The sequence below is a fragment of the Toxotes jaculatrix genome, chromosome 2 (genome assembly GCF_017976425.1).
Source record: "Toxotes jaculatrix isolate fToxJac2 chromosome 2, fToxJac2.pri, whole genome shotgun sequence".
Classification (NCBI taxonomy): Eukaryota; Metazoa; Chordata; class Actinopteri; family Toxotidae; genus Toxotes; species Toxotes jaculatrix.
The window spans coordinates 10226123-10249069 of record NC_054395.1 but is presented as its reverse complement, the minus strand read 5'-3'; the positions used below and the strand labels follow the sequence as shown (position 1 = coordinate 10249069).

Genomic DNA, 22947 nt, shown 5'->3' with positions numbered 1-22947 from the left:
TCTCCTTTGAGATTTCTCATCTGAGTCTACAGAGAAGAGGTCTGTTGTAAAGGAAGCGTTATTATCTGAGTCCTGACTATGATTAGCTATTATTCACACTCTGTTTGAGAGCGACGGGTGAAGGGAAGCGGCTCAGAGGAAAGATGGGTCTACGAAGACAGAAAGGGAGGAGGACTGTGTCAGCATGCATGTGGTCGGTGTGTATGTCTGCATGTATGTCAGCGCGTCTGTGTGTTTGAGAGTGAGAGACGGTTGGAGACTGGAGGTGTTAATGTTGCCTGTCATGATGCTCTTTTTAGCACAAGTTTGCACAAAGTGAATGTATTGTGTGGTGCACAGTGGCTGTTTCCCCTGTCGTTATCTCATTGCTACTCTGAATGGTATTCAAGTGATGTGGGTAAAAAAGAACAAAAGGCTGCAGATGGCGTGGCACCCATTATGAAACAAAACCCTTCAGCAGAAAAGACAACTGATGTGAGGCCTTATTAGTGCTCCAGTGCAACAGCAGTGTCTGGATATGCTGTGCTGTCAGAAGGAAATGTGACACAGTCAGTCACCCTCGGTTACCCTCTGACAAGTTGCAAGTTATTGTTTGTTTTGGATGTCTGGGTCAATCTATAGGTTTTTAATTTTAGAGAAATACTGTTGGTGCATAAAAGCAAAATGATTGGTTTATCAAAATCAATAGTGTCTGAACAGTCTCTAAACAGGAAACCAGCAACTAAACAAACTTCTTGGTTGACTTTATAATTTCCTTAGAAAATGATCTGCACACTTGTGTCGTCCTAGATAATAATCCCCCTGAAAGAATTCCTTACAGGCTACTTCCAGTTCATTAAAACTTGGCTTTTATTTTTCTAAGTCCGCCCTAATGACGTCACAGTGTTCAGAGATTTGAGAGATTACTTTGGTGAGCACAATGTTTTCATAATCAAAAGACATGACGGCCAAAGATCTTTTTGAATGTCTCCAATGGACAAACAACCCATTAAGCTACAAACACATTGGATGATTATAGGATGACAAACATTTATTTTTCATTGATGGACAGAATGTGTCATAAAGAGTGTTTTTACAGACACAGAAAACCATGTGGATACTGATTTCCATCTGTGATTTCTTGCCATATTTGTTTCTGAAGACTTTATCTGTTTTCTTTTGGCAGGTCCATCCAACAACAACAACAACAAGTTTCTCTCTTAACATTTGATGTCGATTTCTGATGTTTATTTATTACTCACCATTTTCCTTGGTTTTAATAATCACACCAGAAAAGCAGTAATGATTTGGACTGCAATCAAGATTTGATTAAATCGTGCAGGTACCTCGTTACCAAGGCAACTCTCGCCATATCCCTGATGTGGCTGTGTGAGATCGCTCAGAATTTTATGCTCTTGTTAAGCTGTGTTCTCTATGTGTAGAAATTTCATGCATATTATTCTGATGGTAGAAAAATGAGACAATCCAAATTACTTTTGGTGCAGTCTACATGTTGCTCTTGGGCAGAGGTGTCCAAACTGTTCCACAAAGGACCCTGTGGCCGCAGGTTTTTGTTCCAACCAATGAAGAGCACACAGTTTGACCAATCAACTGTCTGAAGACTGAGATCAGTTGATTAAATGAGTCAAGTCTGGTGTGCTGCTGCTTGGTTGGAACAAAAACCTGCAGCCACACGGCCCTTTGTGCAACAGTTTGGACACCTCTGCTCTTGGGAGTGTAGAGAAGTGCATTGCTGTATGCCATTGTCTTTTTTTAGGGCTACCACTGGGGGGCGCCAAGAACAGAAACGTTAAAATCCAACACAATAATCTGTAAGTCTCCATTTGATGTTTGTTTAAACATTTTGAAATACAATTTTTAAAAGAAATTCAAAGGTGAAATACTGAAGCTGAGTGAGCCACTACCCACCTGCATCACCACAAGATGCCAGTGGCAGAAACAGGATTTGGGTCTGATGAATATGTGATGGTTCATTTATCATAACAGATTCATAATTCATGAAGTTTTCATGACATTTTCATAGTTCACTCAATTCATACAGGCGTGAATGGAAACCTATGCCTGCTTGGGAAGTAAAAAGTCTCATAGCATGTTTTAATCAGAGGTTCAAGACACATTTAAATCCTTGAGCGTCCCATTGTCCTAATTTGCTTCTCAGGGTCACAACTCAGGCAGCTCTGAACAAGTTTTTAGATTCAGTGTGACGTACACTTCTCAAAGATAACATTATCTCTGATTTCCATCACAGATAAACATTTATAAATCTGTAGAAATCATAGAAAAAGACCATCTTTGTATCTTCAGAGTTTGCCTGAGGATCATCATGTTTTTAGGTTTTCTGTCTGTACCTTCATGGGCGCATTGCAAACTGGAGCTACTGATGAGCAGTCTGACATACTTATAATGAAAGTTGTCAGCCATAGGTAACTAACTGGATCTGACATTGCACCTTCTTGATAATATGGTAGTTCCAAAACTTAGAGAGTTATTATCTCCCAAAAGTAAGACATATAATGATAGTTAGAAAATCCATTAATATAAGCTCTTTTCATGTTGCATTATCAATACTTTATGTGACATTAGTAGATTGGAGTGTTGAGGCTGTGTTTTATTGCGTAAAGAGGTGCAAGAGTATTTTACAGGCTTTTGTTTTCATTCCCTCTGGATATCTGGGTAGACACACTTTTAAAATTGCTGTGTCATAAAGCGCGGTTCACTGACTGAGGCATTGTGTCCTCAGTGGACATGATCCTCCTAATTACAATGAAAGGCAAGACAATAAGCTCTGATAAACGGTTATTATGGGAACCTCCTGATAATGACAGTTTTGTTTGTGTGCAAATATTGTTACACTTAGGGAATGAAGAAGTGATATTATTATTTGAGGCTGATTACAAGATAATCTGTCTTGTCTGGTCTGTTTTTTAGGGGTCTGTTTTCTCTGTCTGATTATCTTGTAATCAGACAGAGATGGATTCATGTATCCTTAAAAAAAAGGTCATAGGATGTGCTTAATTCCTGTGGGTCACTGCTTAGATTTCTTTGGCCAAGTCCTCTAATATTTTCTTCATCTGGGGGAGAAAATAGAGAAAGAGAGGGAGGGAGGGAGGGAGAGACAGAAATTGCTTTGAATTCATAAGTAGCCATTTTGGCCCCGACACCCTGCATGATGTTAACAAATCCATTCAGGGACGTGGACTTGTTTGCAAAGTGTGTATGAATCAGAAACACTGACAGAGAAACATTACAAAATCAGACTGTATGCACCAAGATAAGGGTAAAGATTATACTTGTGAGTCCTGGTGAGTGTGAGTACCTTCATAACATATAAACTCTCGTTACCTCTGGCCATGTGATGAGCCCGACCAGCCGACCTCTCTCTGTGACAAATAAGGTCTGGGCTCCAACTAGACTCAGAACACTGTGGGCCTGCAAGGACACAGAGGGAAATGGAACTGAAGTTACTGACTTAAAGAAAATAATTCACCATTTTGGGACATGTGCTTGTGTGCTTTCTTTACACAGGTTAGAATTGAGAAGATTGATACCAGTTTTACTGTACGGGGGCAGATGAAAGTGTTCATGTATGAATTAAACAAACTGAGTTTTATGGGTGTTGGTCGGTGTAATTCAGAACTGTGGAGCCAGGCTAGCTGTTTCCCCCTATTTCCAGTCTTTATGCTAATCTAGTCAGCCCCAGCATCATACATGACACCCAGACGTGAGAGTGGTATCAATGTTCTCATTTAAGTTTCAGAAAGAAAACAAATATGAGTATTTCCCAAAGTGTCGAACTACTGCTTGTAATTGATCTGACGTAGTAACACTTCCCAAAGTCTCCCTACCTCCTGAACAGTGTTGTGGGGTGATAACAGGACAGAAGTAGGGTGAATGCAGCAGACTTCATCCAGGTGTTTATCCAGAGTCTGATGAACAGCACAAACATATTAATATTTGCATGTAGTTTCTGTCAGATGTACGCTATGCATTTAGCAGGAGTATTTAAAGTCAATATATCTTGAGAAATTATGACTCATGGTTAGGATCGATCTCACACTTTCTTTTGTGAGTCCTTATGTGTTGCTACGGTCTCGTAAATCTCTTGTCTACTCTCTTCAAGAATTTGTCTGTGACTAGACAGCATTTTAAAATGGATGTTTTCTATCATGAAAGGAGCTTTTACGTCAGCTAGCAGCCCTGTCTGTACATCCTGCTCCCATCCTCTGTTTTGGAACTGTTTTAGATTCAGTCAGTGTCAAACGGATTGTAAAAACATGCCCTGCCTTTAAAACAGCATCAGACAGTTCACTCCTGTAGCTCCTCCTGAACTCTGCAGCTACCCGTCTGACTCCATCCAGCCTTTTTTACCTCAGTCTCAGAATGACGCAGGAACATCAGCAGCTCTGATCGAAGAACAAACCCCAGTAAAATCTGCGACTCTTCAACAGAAAAGAAGAGAGGAAATCAATTTTCTTTGCCACATTCGGTGCTACAGTTTGTAGAGTGTGTGCAGTTCTCTAGTGGGCTGCGAGTCGTCTGTTGCAAACTTAAAAATTCATCCATGTGATTGCTGCTGAAAGGCTCAGCTGGCCGATTGACTATTTTCTCACACTTCAGCTCCCTATCGAGGCGCTTTCATGCTGCTGAATTGCTACAGCTTTTTGAACAGTTACAGTTTTTCATCATTTCTCTCATCATTTTTTCTCTTCGCTTTTCAGGGACTGTAAGTGGTGCCATAACCATGTGTTTGACCAGTATGCATCTAGCATTTTCTGAAGGATCCTGCAGACTTGCCAGTATTCCAATACCTCAAATATGTTTTATGTTTTGGTTAAAAGATTTAGACAGAGCATGAATCATTAGCTATTAGACTGGGGTGGAATACTATCAAATATCTTTGTCTGCGCACCATGTGAGTCCACCACAGGGATTTGTGTTTCACTGCTGGTGTTGACAGCATGCTGGACCTCCGCTGGCCCAGCTGCTTTCTGAAGCTGCACTGATTTCACGCCCAAAACCTGTCCAACTGGTGTGGAGGGAAGCCTGCAAAAGAGATGAACCACGTCACACCTGGAACAAGCAATATTTAATTTGAGAATTTAATTTTCAGATAATCCTTTTTATTGAGGTGGATGCACGTACACAACTATTCTTGGGTTGTAAGAATTCACAAAATTAATTTGATTTGAAGCTGGCAACAAAAGAGTTTCTGACATGTTTGTGCTCAGATACAAACAAGAACAAATGACAGTAAACTGCAGTGTGTTGTATAATACTGACTGGAAGCTCAGACAGTTCAGTTCCTGCTGTGTGCACAGTCACAGGGAAGAGCTTCAAATCAGCACTGAAACTTTTTGTTATTCCAAAAACATTTTCAAGTGGTTTTTGGTGTCTGGCAGATAACAATTGATCCATGAGGTGTCTGAGTTTCTTAGAGGAATGCTTGACGTCATCTCAGCCTGATTGCTGTCAACAAGGAGCTGTGGGTAATGATGTCTTGATTTCTATCTAAGCATATCATCAGGGGCTGTAATGCAGTCTGAGTGACAGACAGATGAGTAAGACAAACCCTCAATGGTGCCGCTAACTGCTGTCGTCAAGGCAGTATGAAGACATGTATCTGTTCAGGGGGTTTATGTACATTTCATCTGATTTCTGTGACATTTTGAGTCGTGACTGAGCAGACTCCAGTCAAACATCTAACTAAATTTATTTAACAACATAACCTTCAGCCACAACAGCAACAACGTAAACGAGGTAGCAACGGAAATCACTCAGAATGCCTAATGAGGAAAATGACTGATCACAATTCTAAATGTCCCCTTGATACCTCATCAGTGACACTAGGACATTGCTAACCTGAGTGGTAATATTACGGTTTGTTGAACATAGTAGAGGATTGGTTTCATTTTCTATTGTGGCCTATGGGTTCCTATATTTTACAGTCAAAAGACCACACCAAGTAACAAAATCTTTGGAGTTAGAATAAGTGTTCTTATTTGCCCAAATGCGCGTTTCTCAAAGAGCTTAATGCATTAGAGACGGTTTACTTTAACAGGTGTGAGAAACTGCTCTAAGTAAAAAAATATTCACACTCCCTGCAAATGTTAATTTTTTCTGCGTGCTCATGCAATTGTAAGTGAGGTTTTCCTCCCTCAGAGCACAAATTGAAAATAATAGATAAGTGGGTGGTTGATGGGGTTCTTAATCAGTAACAGTGACTCAGCCATTAGCCTGCTCGGCCAGCTGCAGAGATTTTTCCACAAAATCCAATCCTTCCATCCGTGTTGCTGTGAGTCAGCATCATGGATCACAAAACATTTCAGCCTCAAAGGTTAAACATTTTTAGCTCGCTTACTCTATGTCAAGTACTGTATGTCAGTTATGGGTCACTGTGATCCAAAGAGAACAATATGAGTGTAGCATAAACTACTGTTTTTACATAATTACCACCAGTGGGGCAAACAAGGTAAAGTTTGGCCTTTGTGTGGTGCTAAGAGAAATGACTGAAATCTGAATGGTTGTGACTCAGACTCAGCTCTGCATTAAGAGATATGGTTCACCTTATGGAAGGCTAATTTGTACTTAGGCGCAGCTGTGATTTTAATTGAATGCTAAGGTATCCATGATACCTCTACCAGATTTAATGGCATCCATCCAACATTTGGACCACTGATGGACCAAAAGTTGCCATTAGCGTACCTAAAAGTCAAATATTTTGAGGTGTTCTTTTCCTCTCCCAAAGCTTTCATGTCCAGTGTCAGAAAATGCTAAAGGACTATTATCACATAACCATATCATAATGGTCATCTGTTAGCAGGTAGCCCACTATTGGCACGCATAGTGCTTCAGTGTTAGAACTGGGCACCACAGTCAGTGGCACTATCTCTGACGAAGCTGCCATTATTTTAGCAGACCACAGAGCAGATCATCCCAAAATTTGGTATATTCAGTCTGACACTTTTTTTAAAAAAAAACTTACCGAGGGCATACCTTCTTCAGAGAGGGCAGGTGTGGGAGTCTTTTGCTGATAGAGAGGGCATCATAGAAAGATGGGCGGTGCCCAGAGCGAGCCAGGGCATTGGCCAGGAGAGTGGCGAGGAGAACTGGTACAGCATGGCTGAACTGACCAGTAAGCTCAATTGCCAGAAGAGCTGGGGACAAGGTGTGTGTTACAGCCCCAGATAGGGCTGCTGCACCTTCAAGGCAGAAAACATACTGTATTAAGGTACTAAACCATTAAGGTACTACTTAAGGTACTAGTACTGTAAACTTTAGTTCATACTCAGTTTATGTAGATGCATATCAGTTTATCAATATTTAATAAGACTTTATCAAATACAATATACATGGCAATACATACAATTAACCAAATGGGATTAATACTGTTTTATTTACATTTTGATATGAAAACCTGAATATTAGCATCTTCTTAGGATAAGTTTACAAAAATGATCAACTTTATAGATTGGTATAAGATATTGGCTTTTAACAAATTTTGTGCAAAACTGGGATGAAAATTATTCAGTGCAATATATTCAGAATTAAGGTACATGTAAGAGGGCTATAAACACAGAAAGCTAAAAACCAAAAAGCTATTATTGTTTTTCTACCAGCCAGGGCGTAGCCCCCAGGATTTATGGAAGCCCACTGCTGGCCTGAGGTCATTCCAGTGGAAAGCACATAAGCCACTCCTTCTCCAAGCAAACGGCCCAAAGCTGCCCCTAGAAAACAGACCAGACAAGTTTCTCTATGTTTATATTTCAGTTCAACCTACCAGGAATAACCTTGCAGAGTATTCACATACTAGGTAGAGAATGCACACATTCCTCATACTTAAATTAAAACTTGAACCATTCAGTTATTTTTGCAAAAATAAGCTTGTCCAAGTCATGTCCCTTCACTCACCATAAACAAAGATTGGCATGAAGTATCCAGCTGGCACAGGCAGAGTGCAGGCGAGGACCAACATCCACATCTCAGAAACAACCACAGACACACACTGTCAAATCTCTGAAACTTCTGATCAGCCACAACAGCTCTGCCAGCACATGTAGCACAGCAGATGAGTCACTGTCAGTCTGTGTGCATGGAAATGTTGGCCGTGCTCTCAGACCAGTTTTGCATTGATAAAATCATGTCCATTTCCATTCCACCTCCCTATGTGGTATTTGGAGAAAAAGCTGTCATAGCTTGTGGATCCTACTGAGAGCATCCTTGAAAAGTGAATTTCTCATACTTAATGCATTAGAGATATTTTCCTTTGACTGGTAGAAGTAATTGTTTGCAATGCAGAAAACTCCACATTCAATACTTTGTTTTTCTGAAAAAGTGAGCAAGGTTTTACTTTGGCTTAGAGCACAATTGAGAATAGATATGAGAGCAGTTGATGGGGTTCTTGATCAATACCAGTAACTCAGCCATTACTTGGCTGGCTGCTGAGATTTTTCGCTGTTAACAATTGCAAAATCCATCTCTCCACCTGCAGAGTTGCTGTGAGTGCAGCAGCAGTTATCACAAGACATTTCAGCCTCAAAGGTTAAACAGTTTTTAGCTCGCTTATTCTATTGTGAAAATGTCAATTACTGCATGTCAATTATGGGTCATTGTGATCCAAACGAACAAGAGGTAGCTGAGCCCGATGCCTTGTTATGATTCCTGGTATTTACCAGTGCAGGCTGACAGAGATAAAAGAATCCTTAATTGTCCTTTGCATTGTTTGTACCTTCATGAGCAGAAAGAAAGCCAAAGAGAAGTAGACAGGACCCCATGATGAGGTCCACTCCAACAAATACTCAGGGTCCAGTTGCACAGAGGCATTAAGCGACTGAGAGCTCCATTGTCTGCTATCCAGTAAGGAGGTGAGGAGCTGCTTCGTGGTATACTGTAAAGGAGATGGCTGTCAGTCAGATGGCTTTCTGAATGCAAGAAAATCTAATGAGAAACAAAAGGTCAACATTAAAGGACAGGGCAATGTTATTCTATATATTTTGTATGTTCAGCAAAGCTCATGAAAAGACAAGACAACCTATTCATCCATCTGACATCCAATCCCTACACTGTCTGTGGCACTCAGTCCATGTGTTGCGACAAAAGATAGCAACACATGGATCTTTGGGTGACAAGTATACCGTACTTAGGTGCCAACATGCTCACAATGGCACAATGACAATTCTAACATGATGATACTCAGAAGATATGCAAGCTAACATTTGCTAATTAGCACTAAAGACAAAGCATGACTCATTCAACAGTTGCCAATATATTTTAGTCACATCACTAGCTTGGCTAAGCTAAGTTTAGTCTCATTCCTAACCTCTGATTTGGTAACCACGTCTACTTTTTTTCAGCAATTCAAATGGGTCTGTCGCTCATTAATCAGAGCTTTGTCAGCAGGATTAAGAATGGCAACATTATCTTCCTGTGCAGTGACGGAAAATGTGTGGCAAAAACCTCATTTCTGATGATGCTGTTATCAGTAATGTTTGTTAACATTTCCTACGTCTTGCATGGCTTCAACTCATTAACTATGTAGTTACATCCACAAAAATTAGGAACTGCTGATTCCCACCTTGGAAGCCATGTATTGACCAGCAGAGTGTGGAAACGTCACAGATGCCAGGAGGAAAGCCACTATGCCTGAGTATAGACCCTTCCTGCAGAGAGAGGTATTCACAAATACAGACACCATTGTTATAATGTCACTGTCGTTTTGGGCATTCAAATTTAAATGTAAATACGTTTTAATGAGCTGACTGCTCTGTGTGACCTCATCAGAATAAACATTAGCACTGGAGCTGCTCTGCTCTTTTTCCAATCTATTCTTTCAAACATTTGCAGCATTTTCCTCTACTCAGAATTAACTTTATTTGAGGAAAAAAAAGAAAACAGAAAAATAAATAAATAAATAAAACTAGGGGTATTTAAATTATTTACATGTAGCTTAAAAAGCACTGTACAATAATTTCTCAGATTTTTTTTGCCATACAAAATAATTTTACATAACTTTACAAAAAAGTGTTTTGTATAGTACAGTTGCAAAATATCAGCAGGGTAAAAATGCATCTTAGGGTAAGAATGTTGGACACGTTCTAGTGTAATGTGGTTTATCCTTAAAGGAAGACACCATGTTTTCGCGGCACTGGCCCATCACTATGCTTACAGTGATACTCCACTGAGAATCTATCTCATGAGTCTGTCTTACACAGCTGGTGCCTCATCACTGCACAGTGTGGCTTTCCCATTGTAAGGATTGAGCTCTCACTCTGTCGTCAGCATCTTGATAAAGACTGGGTTTGTTTTGGTAAATTGCAGGATCCACCGATGGCAGAAGAGGTAGCAGCAGCTCACAGCGCCACAGAGAAGCCTGTTTCCAGAGAGAAAGCGACTGAATCCACAATGAGTGACAAGAGGCTTATTTTAACCCTAGCAGCAATAGACTGATCGGAAGTCTTTAGACTTGGGGAAGTCATGAAGAGGGGGAGGAGGCCAGGAAATGATTGGATGAATAAAAAAACTAAATGCCAACTAGAAAGGAAGGAAAACAGCAGAACCGGTCAAAGGATTTTCATTGTGACTAATATGAATATGAATACCAAATGCCAGTTCTTGTTTGTAAGACGGGAACAAATGGAGGACTTGTTTAACTATGCAGATGCTGTAAAGAATAAACTTACCCCAGGAAAGCAAACAGCAAAATCTCAAGCGGGTAGAAAGGTAAAGCAGTGAGGAAATTAGTTTTGATCAGCGCCTGAAGAGTCTCTGTGGACACAAAACAATTTGGAGTTATTCCTCCTATTTCTCCCACAGCCTCTCAAAATCTAATCTTCCCTCACTTTATTGCATTGAGATTTTACTGAAATTTACAGTCTGTCAGATAAATGTTTCTGCTAATTTTGCCAAAGCTGATCTTCCCAGACACAGTCGTGACAAGTAATTAAATGGCTGTCAACACTGGTGACAAACTAATATGACCAAAGAATTAGATTAACTTTGAAATTAAAAAAAGAATTGGGTCGGTCTACCTTGAAATGTGACATTCTCATGGGAGAAAAATGTGTTAACCAAACTCAATTTAAAAATTTAGCATTTTTAATATGACCATGCTTTTTGGCAAGCATACACGTAGAATAACACATAATGTTAAGAATAGAGCATAATGTTAAGCCTTTTACAAATATTTGGTTTCAGTATTTACACCATGTGGCCAAAAGTATGTGGACGCCCACGCCCGAACAGCTATATGTGTGTTGAGAATTTCATCTCATCACTGTGAGCTTTAATGTACAGCTGCCACTCTTTGAAGGTCTTTCCACCAGATTTTTTAACCTGGTGGAAACTTCTGTTACAATGTTGAAAGCACACCACTATCCAAAATATCACTGTATGCTGAAGCATACCAAACCATGGAAAAACAGCCCCAGACCAAGAGTACACAAAAGGCTGTGGGAAGGGGTGTCCTCATACTTTTGGCCATATTGTGTACCCTATCTGTATATAGACACTTCTTCAATAAAATCATAGATGTGTAGTTGTGTTGTTGGGTTTGTGGCCCCTTTTCTTCAGGTCAAAGTGTGATTGACTCTTAATTGAGCCTTCCCCTTGTTGACCATGAGGGGGTGAGTACTGATCAGGGCCTCCATTACCTCCATCTCCACTCCACACTGAGAAGAGGCGGAAGGTCAATGCCCCGCAGGCGGCTGAGAAGAAACATGGGACATAATACCTCAGGGAAAAGTGAGAACACATCACCTCCACACTGAACAACACACCTACAGGATACAACAGAAAAACACGGAGATGATTATGTTGAAGTCACTTTAGAAAAAACAGCAGTAGGTATTGTCAAGTATAAAGAGTAGCCCTCTTTAAGACAACTGTACTGAATAGTTCTGCAGCCTCCATGTGAGTCTTCAGGAAAAAAAAGTTTGAATCTGAGGCGCTGAAACCCTAGCAAGGTTGCAAAAACGAAATGAAGACTGAGGTGAGAGGATCAAAATATTGGGCAGAGAGGTGATCAAAGGAAGAAGAGGTGAGAGAAAAGGATGAATATATAAGCATGATGGGGGAGCAGAGGTGTGAGGGAGGATAAAAGGGAAGAGCAAATATGTGAAGCTTACAAGAGGGAAATCAAAGGTGGAAACGCATTAACCAGACAAGTGTGAGCAGGATAGATATAGTGCACGTAGATACATAAACATTATGGATTCCTAATGCTGAGGCTTTACTCACCGCTGATGGGGGCTCCGAAGCAGCTGGCTACACCAACTGCAGCAGCTACAACCAGCATTTCTCCAGCTGCTTTGTCCTAAAACAGAAACACTCTGTGATGTGATGTTTATTTTTTTAACTTCTTATATACCACAGAAAGTCACAGTAACTCACATTATGATTTTCTTTCATATTGTTCCACATCTTGGGGAGAAAACTCACTGCTTCTCTCGTCTCTGGGCTGCTAAGGATCAAAACTGTGCTCAAACTGTGCCTTTTCTTTTATGGAGATTTAAAGTAATATTTACTTTGGAGTTCTTTCATTAATATATATATGAACACAAAGCATTTTACTACTAATAATAGATCATTAATAATAGTGAACCTGTTATACTCTGAGAAAATATTCATAGAAGACTATTGACATTTGGTGCTGGGGAGAGCTTTTATAACTTTAATTTAATGGTTTGTATTGTTTAAAAAATGATGAGAGCTGGGTTTATGGACCGGAAAACCAAAACAGTGAGCTAAAAGAGACTAAAATTAGCTCTTTATATCCGTGGGTTTGTCACTATGATGATACCTTACCTTACATATTACACATGGTCAGTTAATCAATTTTTAATATAAAATGATTTCACCTTCTTATTTCCTTGTATAAGAGAGCAGAGGTTGCTCAGGTAGGCTCCCACCATAGTGGAGAGATGCACAAACGGACCCTGAAAATATAAGACAAATAAAAGAAATGTTCATAATTCACAAAGAAGCAGCCCACACACAATTTTAAAGAATAGCTACATGTTTTGTATGGTAATTTTTATGTAGATATACTGAGATGTCTCTCACCACTTTTCCCAGGAAAACAGTGCTGCCGGCTGCCAGTACACAGATAAGGCCCAGGAACTTGGTAAACATATTAGTGAGAGATAAGTAATGAGGCATTTCAATGCCAGCCAGCATGGTCCTGACCTCTGGTATCCCCGAGCCTGAGGAGAAATAAGCAACAGGACAAGATTTTTGTAAAATTCAGAAGTACTAACGCAATCAGAAGGTTCGATTAAAGCTGTTCAAAGTGAATACACAGGAATGATTTGATAGAGGGTGAGGAGGATGGAAAACTCTTCCACAAGATTTCAAGGACAATCAGCACAAAACAGTCAAATTGAAAATGAAGCATAATTCAGTTTGTGATTGGAAATGTTGTGCTGTCATAACAATATATATTTTCAGGTTTGGTGACACTTCTTTGGAGAACCTGGGTATGCAAATCACACACATTTCTCCTTTTAGGGTTCCTCTGAAAGCTTTTGTCTTGGCACTAAGACGGCAGCGTACAAGCCATAAACATGAAGACAAAGCGTAAGCATTGTTTTTTGGGGAGTAACAGAGTTGTTTGCTAGCAGCTGTGACAGCAGTAGTAGCAGCAGCAGCAGCAGGAGCAGGGAGGACCAGGACAGCTGTCTGCAGGAGACAGACAGAGATCTAAAGATGTTCCCCAGAGTAGTAAAGTAGGGGAGATCAAGCAATAGCTTTGGATAGGTGCTACATTTGGCCAATTTATCATTTACCGAACCTATCAAATTCTGAGTTAACAAAGAAAAACTGAGTCTTAACGCATCACATGAACCAAACATAAAGGATATTATATTCAACACAGTATAAAGAAAAGATTATGCCATGATTTAATTGAATATATTATATAGTCCTGGTGTGGCTAACTAGGAAAACTACTTTCAAAAGACGTCATCTTTTCAAATTTTTTTATTCAGGATGAGGATATACTGAGCACAGCAGACTATATTTGAGTGAATACCACTGTTTAACTAGAGAGAGAGAAAGAAATATATTCCAAATTTAAAAAAACAACAAACATCACTGGTACATCTGTGATATTACTACATTGACAGATTGGCCAGCTTTGTGTTCTTGTGCTGGTTGCCTTGGGCTGCGTCTTGGCTTTACATTACTCTTTAAAGGCTCTCTGTTAGACAGATAAAATCATAGCTGACTTTTCATGTATACATCTCCCTTTACAACTCACTGAATTCTGAAGATAATATCGCACTTGACTTTTTCTCAAAGCCATTTACTTTAGATAGGAAAGAAAGATATTTCTGAAAGGTACCGAGGAAAAATCAAGACACAAGGTCACAAAACTGATGTGAACTTTGTGGAATTATGTTTTTATTTATAAATTTGTCTTAAAATATGGTCAGATTTGAACTTTTGAGTACATATGTCTGTTTATAATCTGATCTTTTTCATGAGTACTACTGAGGACGGAAACCTACTTGATGTGCTTTCAGCCTTACAAAGTCATGTGAGACAGTCTGTGTGCTCTTCTTTGCTCAGGTTCTAGCCTACAGCTATGAAAAAGTTCACCATATTAGTGCCGTTTTACACATTCAGCAGGCATGAAGCAATATTAGCATAAATTTGTAGCCGTGTTTGTGTGCACCCAACAAAGATAAGTCCAATATTCATCCTCCGTTTAGCTACTTTTGCCAAATTTGTGCTTTAAATTTCATTCAGAAACTTATTCTTGTCTGAACAACTGGACCTCTAAACTCCAGAATTAAGACTATTTAGATTTTCTCATCAAGCTGTAGAGCTGTTGTTGGACAGACCTGTGGAGAAGGGACAGATGTTGTGGGAGAACGATGATGAGACAGCACAGAGACATGATGGATAAAGAGTCCAACAGAAGAACTGCAGTAGACTGTTGCCCTCCAGCTTCATATAAAGCCACTGATGAGCTACAAGGGAAGTGAGAGAGAAACATCAGTCATTTCTGTCCTTTTCTGTGTGTGTGTGTTTGTGTGTGTGTGTGTGTTTGTGTGTGTGTGTGTGTGTGTTTGTGTGTGTGTGTGTGTGTTTGTGTGTGTGTGTGTGTGTGTGTGTGTGTGTGTGTGTGTGTGTGTGTGTGTGTGTGTGTGTGTGTGTGTGTGTGTCTGTGTCTGTGTCTGTGTCTGTGTGTCCACCTCTCAGCAGCTTTGTTACGCTAAGGTCCATGAGGAAGCTCAGGACGGCCATCAAAATGCCTAGAGCAGCATAGCCATACCACTCCATCCCACACATTGCTTCCAAACAACACCTCAGCTTCAGCAGCCACTCTGTGGACATACAAAAGTGGGTTAGTCTTCCTACAGTTTCATCTGTGTCTCAGACACAGATGAGCCTCCCCGAAAAAAAAAAGAGAAATTCCATTTATGGAGATTTTTTTTAACACAGGGGTATTTTCTGGGTTATAACTGACACTAAAATATGGAACTCATAAGAGAATTGGCTAGAGGACAAGTTGGAGGACTGCATTTATTAGCAGATCCCACTATCACATACTGTACAATACCTTAATGGGATTTATAGGCCAACAGTGCCTGCTAACCCAGTGCAAGCCCTCTCATAGCACTTTGTCACTGCAGGCTGTCACTGCAGGCATGTATAAAATGTAATGTAACACATAGCCATGCCGTTGTCTGCTTTTGTTTCCACTGCTCTCTGTCTGCTTTGGGGCTTTCCTGGAGCTAAACCAGCCAAAGTCAGAGGGATACATAATCTGGGAACCTTGTGCCAATCCATTTGGTAGATTCTGAGAAATTAGCAGATGAGTTAAAATTTTGACCTGCTGATGGCGCTAAATTAAAGATCAGGAGGGCAGAAAAGTCATTAAGGTTCATCCTACTGCCCTCAGTGAATATCTGTACAAAATTTCACAACAATCATTCAAATTGTGGAGATATTCTGACCAACCAACATTGCTTTCTTTAGACCAATGCCATTAGCACTGTATACAGAAGAGGAATAATGGAAAACACTTCCAGGCCTTTGATAAGTGTGAGGAAGTGAAGACAAAGAGAACATTATATTGACAATATCAGACAATATCACACTTCTTCTACTGTTATCTATCTTACAGCTGCTTACTTTACTCACTGTGCTGGTACATAACAATGACACAGTCCGCTCCTCTAACACTTTTTTAATGGAGAAAGTGGTTTGTAAAATACACTGGAAACACAAAGAAAAACATAGTTCCAGAGCCTCACAAGGTTCTGAATAGATGAAGGTTATTTGATTCTCCGAGGAATGTTAAGTTCTTGCAGTGGAAACAGGCTAGAAACCTTTGAGGATCTCCTTTTAGAATATGGCCAAATACAAGAGTAACAGGATACAGAGGAGAAAAAAACATTGACCTAATGAAGGCTAATTAACAGTGTGTGAAGTTATAATATGAAACTGAAGTTACAGCATATGTGCAGAGCATGCAAAATAACAGTTGCAGATCATAAGTATGGTTAATGAATATTAATAATCCAAACAATTCAATCAATTCCAGTGACTTTTGATGCAGAAAACACATTTAAATAGCATTAGCATATTGAAATCAACAAACACATTGATTGTGTTGTCCTTGAACTCAACAATAATCAATGACTTCTTGGATTAAGGACAAACAAATTCAGGTTCTTGTATGAAATTACAAGCATAATGAAGATTGGCTACAAAATAGCTGCTCTGTGACGTATTGATTTGGTTGGTATTGATCATGTTTTATTGATTTTCCACTTCAGTCTGACCTTTGACAATTGCACGGGGCCGTTGGTATGGTTTCCATGGATCAGAAAAGAGCGCACTCCTATTATGGGATGTCTCCAATTGACTTTCTTGCTCTTGGTTGTTGCTCTCTCTGCCTGTTTCACTCCAAGTAACCTTATCCAGGTTCTTCATTTTGCCTTGAAATGTTTGTTTTAATTTTGTGGTTAATACAGACTCAAACAAACACTGCATCAATAAACATAAAAGAAAAAAGGTAATGACCGGATGCACTGCAAAACACAAAAACAGATAGACTTACCTTGGAAATGTTATCCGTATGGTAATAAATGTGTGTGTGTGTAGTGTAGGTGAGACTGACCTCTTTTAAGATATTAGCATAGAGGTGATGGAGCAGTCATGGTTGAACGGGTAACTAATATTAACTCTTTGGAGGAACACCAGAAAGTGCCCTTCATATCTGTCTTAGAAGAAGTGCAGTGTGAAGGAAAAAAAAAACATTTTCATGCTACTCTGCTTTTTAATAGATTTTTTTTGGTGATATTATCAACCGCTCTCAAAAATAATCTCATAATGCCTAGAAATGTAAACATAAGCTATAAGAAACGGTATGGCCTGATGATTATCATGATAATAAATCAGTTTGATGGATATGTTGCATATATACAGTATGTGTATATATTTGGCCAAACTACATATTCCAAGGTCAAAAAGGAACTTTGATGCTTAATACTATAATGGTTTTCCACCCATGTGTAATAATTTTCAGCTTACAGACTGTAATACTATAAGACTGTAATAAGAATTGTGAAACATATAGAGAAGAGGTTTTATTTAAAAGCATAGGAAAGACATTCGACATGATACAGATGAGTCAAGTCAGATGAAGATCTATCAGCACCAGAACCTTTGAACAGCTGAAGCAGTAAAGTGTGCAGCAAAAATCTGTTGTTGCATCAAGGAAAAATGGCATTTGGCAGCTGGCTGATGTCCTCCCCCAGCTGCAGTGTGAACTATGGTTGTTACACAGACCATGTATTTACCACACGTCCTCTTGAAAGTGCCAAGAAGTCCCCAGTTTTATTTCTGTTTATAACATATTTGTTTTCTTTCATACTAGTCTTATAAAAAAGTCAATATTTACAGTCTTTTTCAGATGCTATTTAACTGTGAAAGGTCACTGTGATTGAAGTGAATATGTAGGTCTGCATGTAGGAACATTTTTCATTTTTAATACTTGGTGCCTTGTTGTTCAGCAGCAAGTTAAACCACGTCACGAGGCACAGGTGCTCGAAGCACACCAAAAATAATCACACAGCTGTAGGATAATTAAACATGTTTTAGAAGCAGGGTGTTTTAGTATGACTGTCTTTCCTCTATTAGCACCATGAGAGCGGAGTTCAGTATGATTAACATTTTACAGCTTAGACGAAAATGAACAGATGTCATCGCTGTGACCTTCTTTAGGTCGGTGTTTGGCTTCAAAGGCCCTAGGCCTTTGAAAAGTGCCTAAGGACCAGAAAAAGACATTGAGCACGAAACAATAATCAGGAATCCTCTAAATGTCCGGCACTTTGAAAGAAAGCAGGGTTCACTTTCTGAATTTCTGAGGTCTGCTCAAGGTCAAGGTAATCATTCTTCAGATATGGACACACACACACACACACACACACAGCCTTTGAAATAGCCCTTAGTTAATGTTTATTTTCCTCATCTCTACATCCCCTTCAGGCTTTCAATTAGCACTTGTGTTATTTTAGAGATTTGAAATCTGCACGCTGTGAGCATCAGTCACACTCACATTCACACACACACACACACACACACACACACACACACACACACACACACACACACACACACACACACACACACACACACGCACCATGGAAATGTACAGGCTGCTCCTCTCAGTATAAAAACTTGTTTCCATGGGAACAGCACACTGAGGCGACTAGAGAGCCAGACTGGAGGTTACTTCACTCTTTTCTCACAAACAGTCACATCAACCAATCAAACAATCATGGGACTTTAGAAGTTTTTCCTGTGACAAACAAGAATATAAGCAAATCAAATAATGGAATGGTTTTCAAATCCCAAAACTGAAAAAGAAATAATTTACAAGTAAATATATAGCTTTATTTGAGAGAAAAAAGTCCTAGATTTTTATTCAAAGGAATCAAATACTAGAAGTTTACTTCTACTTACAATTATGGAATTTTATGCATGTCTTAAAGCTGCACTAATCAGTGTTTCTTATTGAAGCAATAGAGCAAATGTGTGTGTGATATGAAGGGGGCTGCTCGTCAAGATGAAACCCATCGCTTTACTGTATCACTGCCTTTACTGTATCATCTGACTCGTCAGTGTTTTTCAGTTCCTCAAAGCCTTTCAGCTTCTTTATATTCATTGTTTTGCTTTTCCAACCACAAACTCCAGTCTAGGATACTTTCTCAGCAGCAGCAGGCAGCTGTTTTCAGTGAAATAACTCTAATTAGCCCATTGTATGCTTCAGGCCCAACACCAAATGACAAACAAACAAAGCAACTTGCTGGGAACAAAAAAACATTATCAATATATTTATCAAAATTGGTGACTAAAACTCAGCTGAAAGGAGAGTGAAAACTGTACTAATATTCATCAGGTGGCCACAAACACAAATCCAAATAAATGTTACTGCAATTTTAAGGAAAGGTTTGCATTTGTATTTTTTCTTCCTCACAGTGCCTCACTGACTAGACTAGACGACACATTAGTATTGTCATTGTCAGTTTTCATCTGACACTGATAATTGAAATCAGCAATTTAATTTTCCATTTGCTTGGTCTGTTACTGGATTTACATACAGCAGTTACATCACTTTTACAAAAAGAAAGCACTTGAAAATAAACAGATTAAATGTAAATATTTGTCTTAAAATTTACATTTTTATCAGTTTTATTTGCATTTTCACAGTCCAATATATGTACAATGTTCATATTATTAACCTAAGGAAGAATAGTGTATACATTTAAATGAAATGACTGTATACGCATAAATTGGGTGTTTTGGGTTTTCCAAGAAAAGAGCAGCTTTTTATAAAGGTGGGTTCCCAGGTGAAGGTGACTAAAGCTCCTACCTGTGTAACTACATTTGCATACAAAGCCGAGCATCTGCCTCTGAAAGTAAGTGAGCAGCAGTGAAATGACCTTCCAGCTCAGCCACAGTCTATCACTGAGGAATCTGTCCCCTCTGTCTGCAACATTATGTAACACAGCAGCTGAAGCAGACGCAATGTGTATGTGTGTTTGTATTTGTGTGTGTGTCTGTGTGTGTGTGAAAGAGAGAGAGCTGTGGGCAGATAGGAATGCACACACACACATAGAGGTGACTCAATGTCAGTGGTGGGACTGGTGGATTACTGAGCACTGGATCAGATTCACTTGCTTACGTTTCTTCCTCCCACTCTGTTGTCAGTTTTTCATCTTATAATCCCTGTGTTCCTGGCCTGCTCGCTGAAGATATTACTGGCAATATTGTTGTTATTTATTCACTGCCGGATCTTATGTTTCTCCCTCTTTTTTCATTTCTAACTTCATCTTTGATGCTAAACTTAGCTGCTAAGTAGGATCCACATTATTTATCCTGGTTTTAGTCTCACATGACAACACTTACAGTATTTTTGTATTTATCTTCTTTCAGTTTGACCAACATATTTAAATGCCTTGAGGTGACAAACAAACTGGATACCTACAAAAGGCCATCCATTTTTTTTGAAGCTGTTAAGGTGATCCACCGAGTATTCCAACACACACCCCTCTAATGATCAAGAGCTGCTGTTCGTTCTCACTACCAAAGTGAAATCAAGAGACAACTATATTTTTTCCTTTTATAGTTTTTTTTGTAAATAGAAACACCAGACTTCTACACGTGCATGAAAAGTTCTTGTCTTGTCTGTCTCCAATCACTGCTCCATCTGGCTCCCTCTTGCCTTTGTCCAGCTATTGTCGATGCTCATCCAGAATCTCCCATCCCTCCCCTCTGGAGCTTCGCTGCACACTCACCCCTCTTTCACTCTCTACCCATAATTTCCCTTGAATAGCAGGCTGGTCAGGCAGCTGGCTCTTAACTGATTGAGGGTTTTGTTATTAATGATGAGATGAAGCATACTATAGTAATTTTTTTCAGCCAGTTTTATAGTTATAAAAGAGGACATAATTTGACTGTGTATGTGAGAAGCTTTGTGGATTTTGAGGATATCATCTGATCTGATCCCTTGTCAATGGTTGCGAACAGTTCAACCAGTGTCAGATAGTTTCATTTACATAGCTTTTGGATAAAAAAGTGATAAAAAATTATACAGTGTTTCACAAAAAAGCAAAAACTGGAGAAAAGTTGGAAAACAAAAAAAAAACTATGATAGATATCAACTATGATCCATATCACTGCAACAGATGTTGACACAAAGAAGTGGTTCAGACTTGTGGCCTGTGGCTTGAAGTGTTTTCCACACAGAAAGGCCTTATATTCTATTCTATTCCCTTTTTTATGCCAAAAATAATGTTTGTGCCTCTGTTCAGTGCCTCTTGTGCTCATTAGGACATTTTGTTAGTAAAATTTAAAGAGGAGATCAGGGTTATGGCTGTGACCAAAAGGGTTGAAGAATAGTGATCTTTATGTTTTGGATACATTATTTTTCAGTTTGTGCACAAAAACGGGGGTGTCTCGTAACAGGTTCAGCATCTTGTGACCCTTCAAAAAAAAAAAAAAAAAAAAACTGAAAAAAAATGAAATTTTATCAAACTTTCTAAAAGTTTAGCAGCTGAGATCAGTTAGAGATCAGATCTTTACTATGTTAAAAATCCCTAAGAACATAATTGGGTAATTAATAACTAAGTGAATAGTGTCAGGTCTCGAAGATAGCCCCATGAATAAAAGACCCGTATGAACAAACAATATTACTGCTGTTACTAAGTAGGGGAGGAGGCTCTGAGTGCTCTCTGGCAGGGGCCTGGTGAGTTGCTGGGCTGGATTTAGACCTTCAGCAGGAGGCTTTGAGCTCTGTGCTGATAAGACTGGAAGCCCATAACACTGTTTGGTGTCTTTGGTAATGCTGGGTAACCTTTCAAACATCGCTTCAAAATAAAAGATGGCAACCTGTGTGTGTGTGTGTGCGTGCGTGTGTGCGTGCGTGTGTGTGTGTGTGTTTTCAGGATGACTGTGACTGCAGGGACTGAGGTTGTGGTGTCGGTCAATGAATCAGTCATTTGTTGCATGTGTCATATACAGGTCATCTGATAATTATAGACAACCTACTCATGATTTAATAAAGCAAAGACAAAACAGAAGTCAAATGCCCAATGACACAATAGATAGAACCTGATATAGTCCATAAATGTTCTTTAATGGATTAGCTGTCAGCAGCACTAACTAGAGAGGAGAACAGTGAGTGTTTTCTAATCACGATAGGCCGAGCTCTCCACCCAGATATTTATAGCCACAAAGCAATGTCACTACTAAGTCCCCTGCTCCTGCTGACGGCTTTGTTTTCAAGCACATTCTTTCCATCTTTGTTTTGCTCTTTACTTATCTTCTGAGATAAGAAGTCTCCCTTTTTCACTTTTCAATTCAATCTTCCCTCTTCATCCAGCTCAGTGGGAGACTACCGCATTTCCCAGCAAATCATTTAGTCTTAATGTTGCGTGCTCTGAAAGACAGATTAAAATAATAAACAGATGAAATGGGGCCTGAAAATAAAAACAACACAAAAATCTCTCTAATGAGATGAAACCATGCTGTGAAAACATTGGACACTATGTTATTTAATGGCAGAACCATGTGAGGATCCAATTTCAGGACGAAGACCTGGCACTAAATATTTAGAAAGCAGAAGAAACAGACAGATGGAATGATGGAGTGCAGGGGGAATTAAAAAGAGGAGAGCGAAGCTATTTCAGGGATAGTGTGTCTGGAATGACAACTGTTACACCCCCCCTCCATTCTTTCTCTACCTCTCTCCATCAAATCCCTCTCTCTCCTGCTCTTAACCTCAGGGCCCTTCAATGCCCAGAACTTTTCCAACCACAGACCCTTCTCTCCATCACTCTGTGCGTCTCATGATAAATATAGAACACTATTACCCTTTCCCAATGAGCTGTGACACACGTGCACACCTCCCAACCACGCATGGGACCAGACAGTATA

At 39.5% G+C, this 22947-nt stretch overlaps 1 protein-coding gene across 1 annotated transcript; it reads right to left on the bottom strand.

Annotated features, from left to right (window-relative positions):
* Positions 1–3032: 3032 nt before the first annotated feature.
* clcnk (chloride channel K) lies at positions 3033–16938 on the bottom strand. The gene is made up of 19 exons (XM_041052248.1): positions 16788–16938; positions 15192–15323; positions 14838–14966; positions 13057–13196; positions 12852–12929; positions 12232–12307; positions 11646–11771; positions 10677–10761; positions 10265–10366; positions 9572–9656; positions 8726–8884; positions 7909–7978; positions 7614–7724; positions 6983–7199; positions 4910–5043; positions 4369–4439; positions 3846–3926; positions 3343–3429; positions 3033–3071 (listed from the first exon to the last, which is right to left on the bottom strand). The coding sequence occupies exons 1-19, from the start codon at positions 16936–16938 to the stop codon at positions 3033–3035; spliced, it is 2073 nt and encodes a 690-aa protein (XP_040908182.1).
* Positions 16939–22947: the final 6009 nt, after the last annotated feature.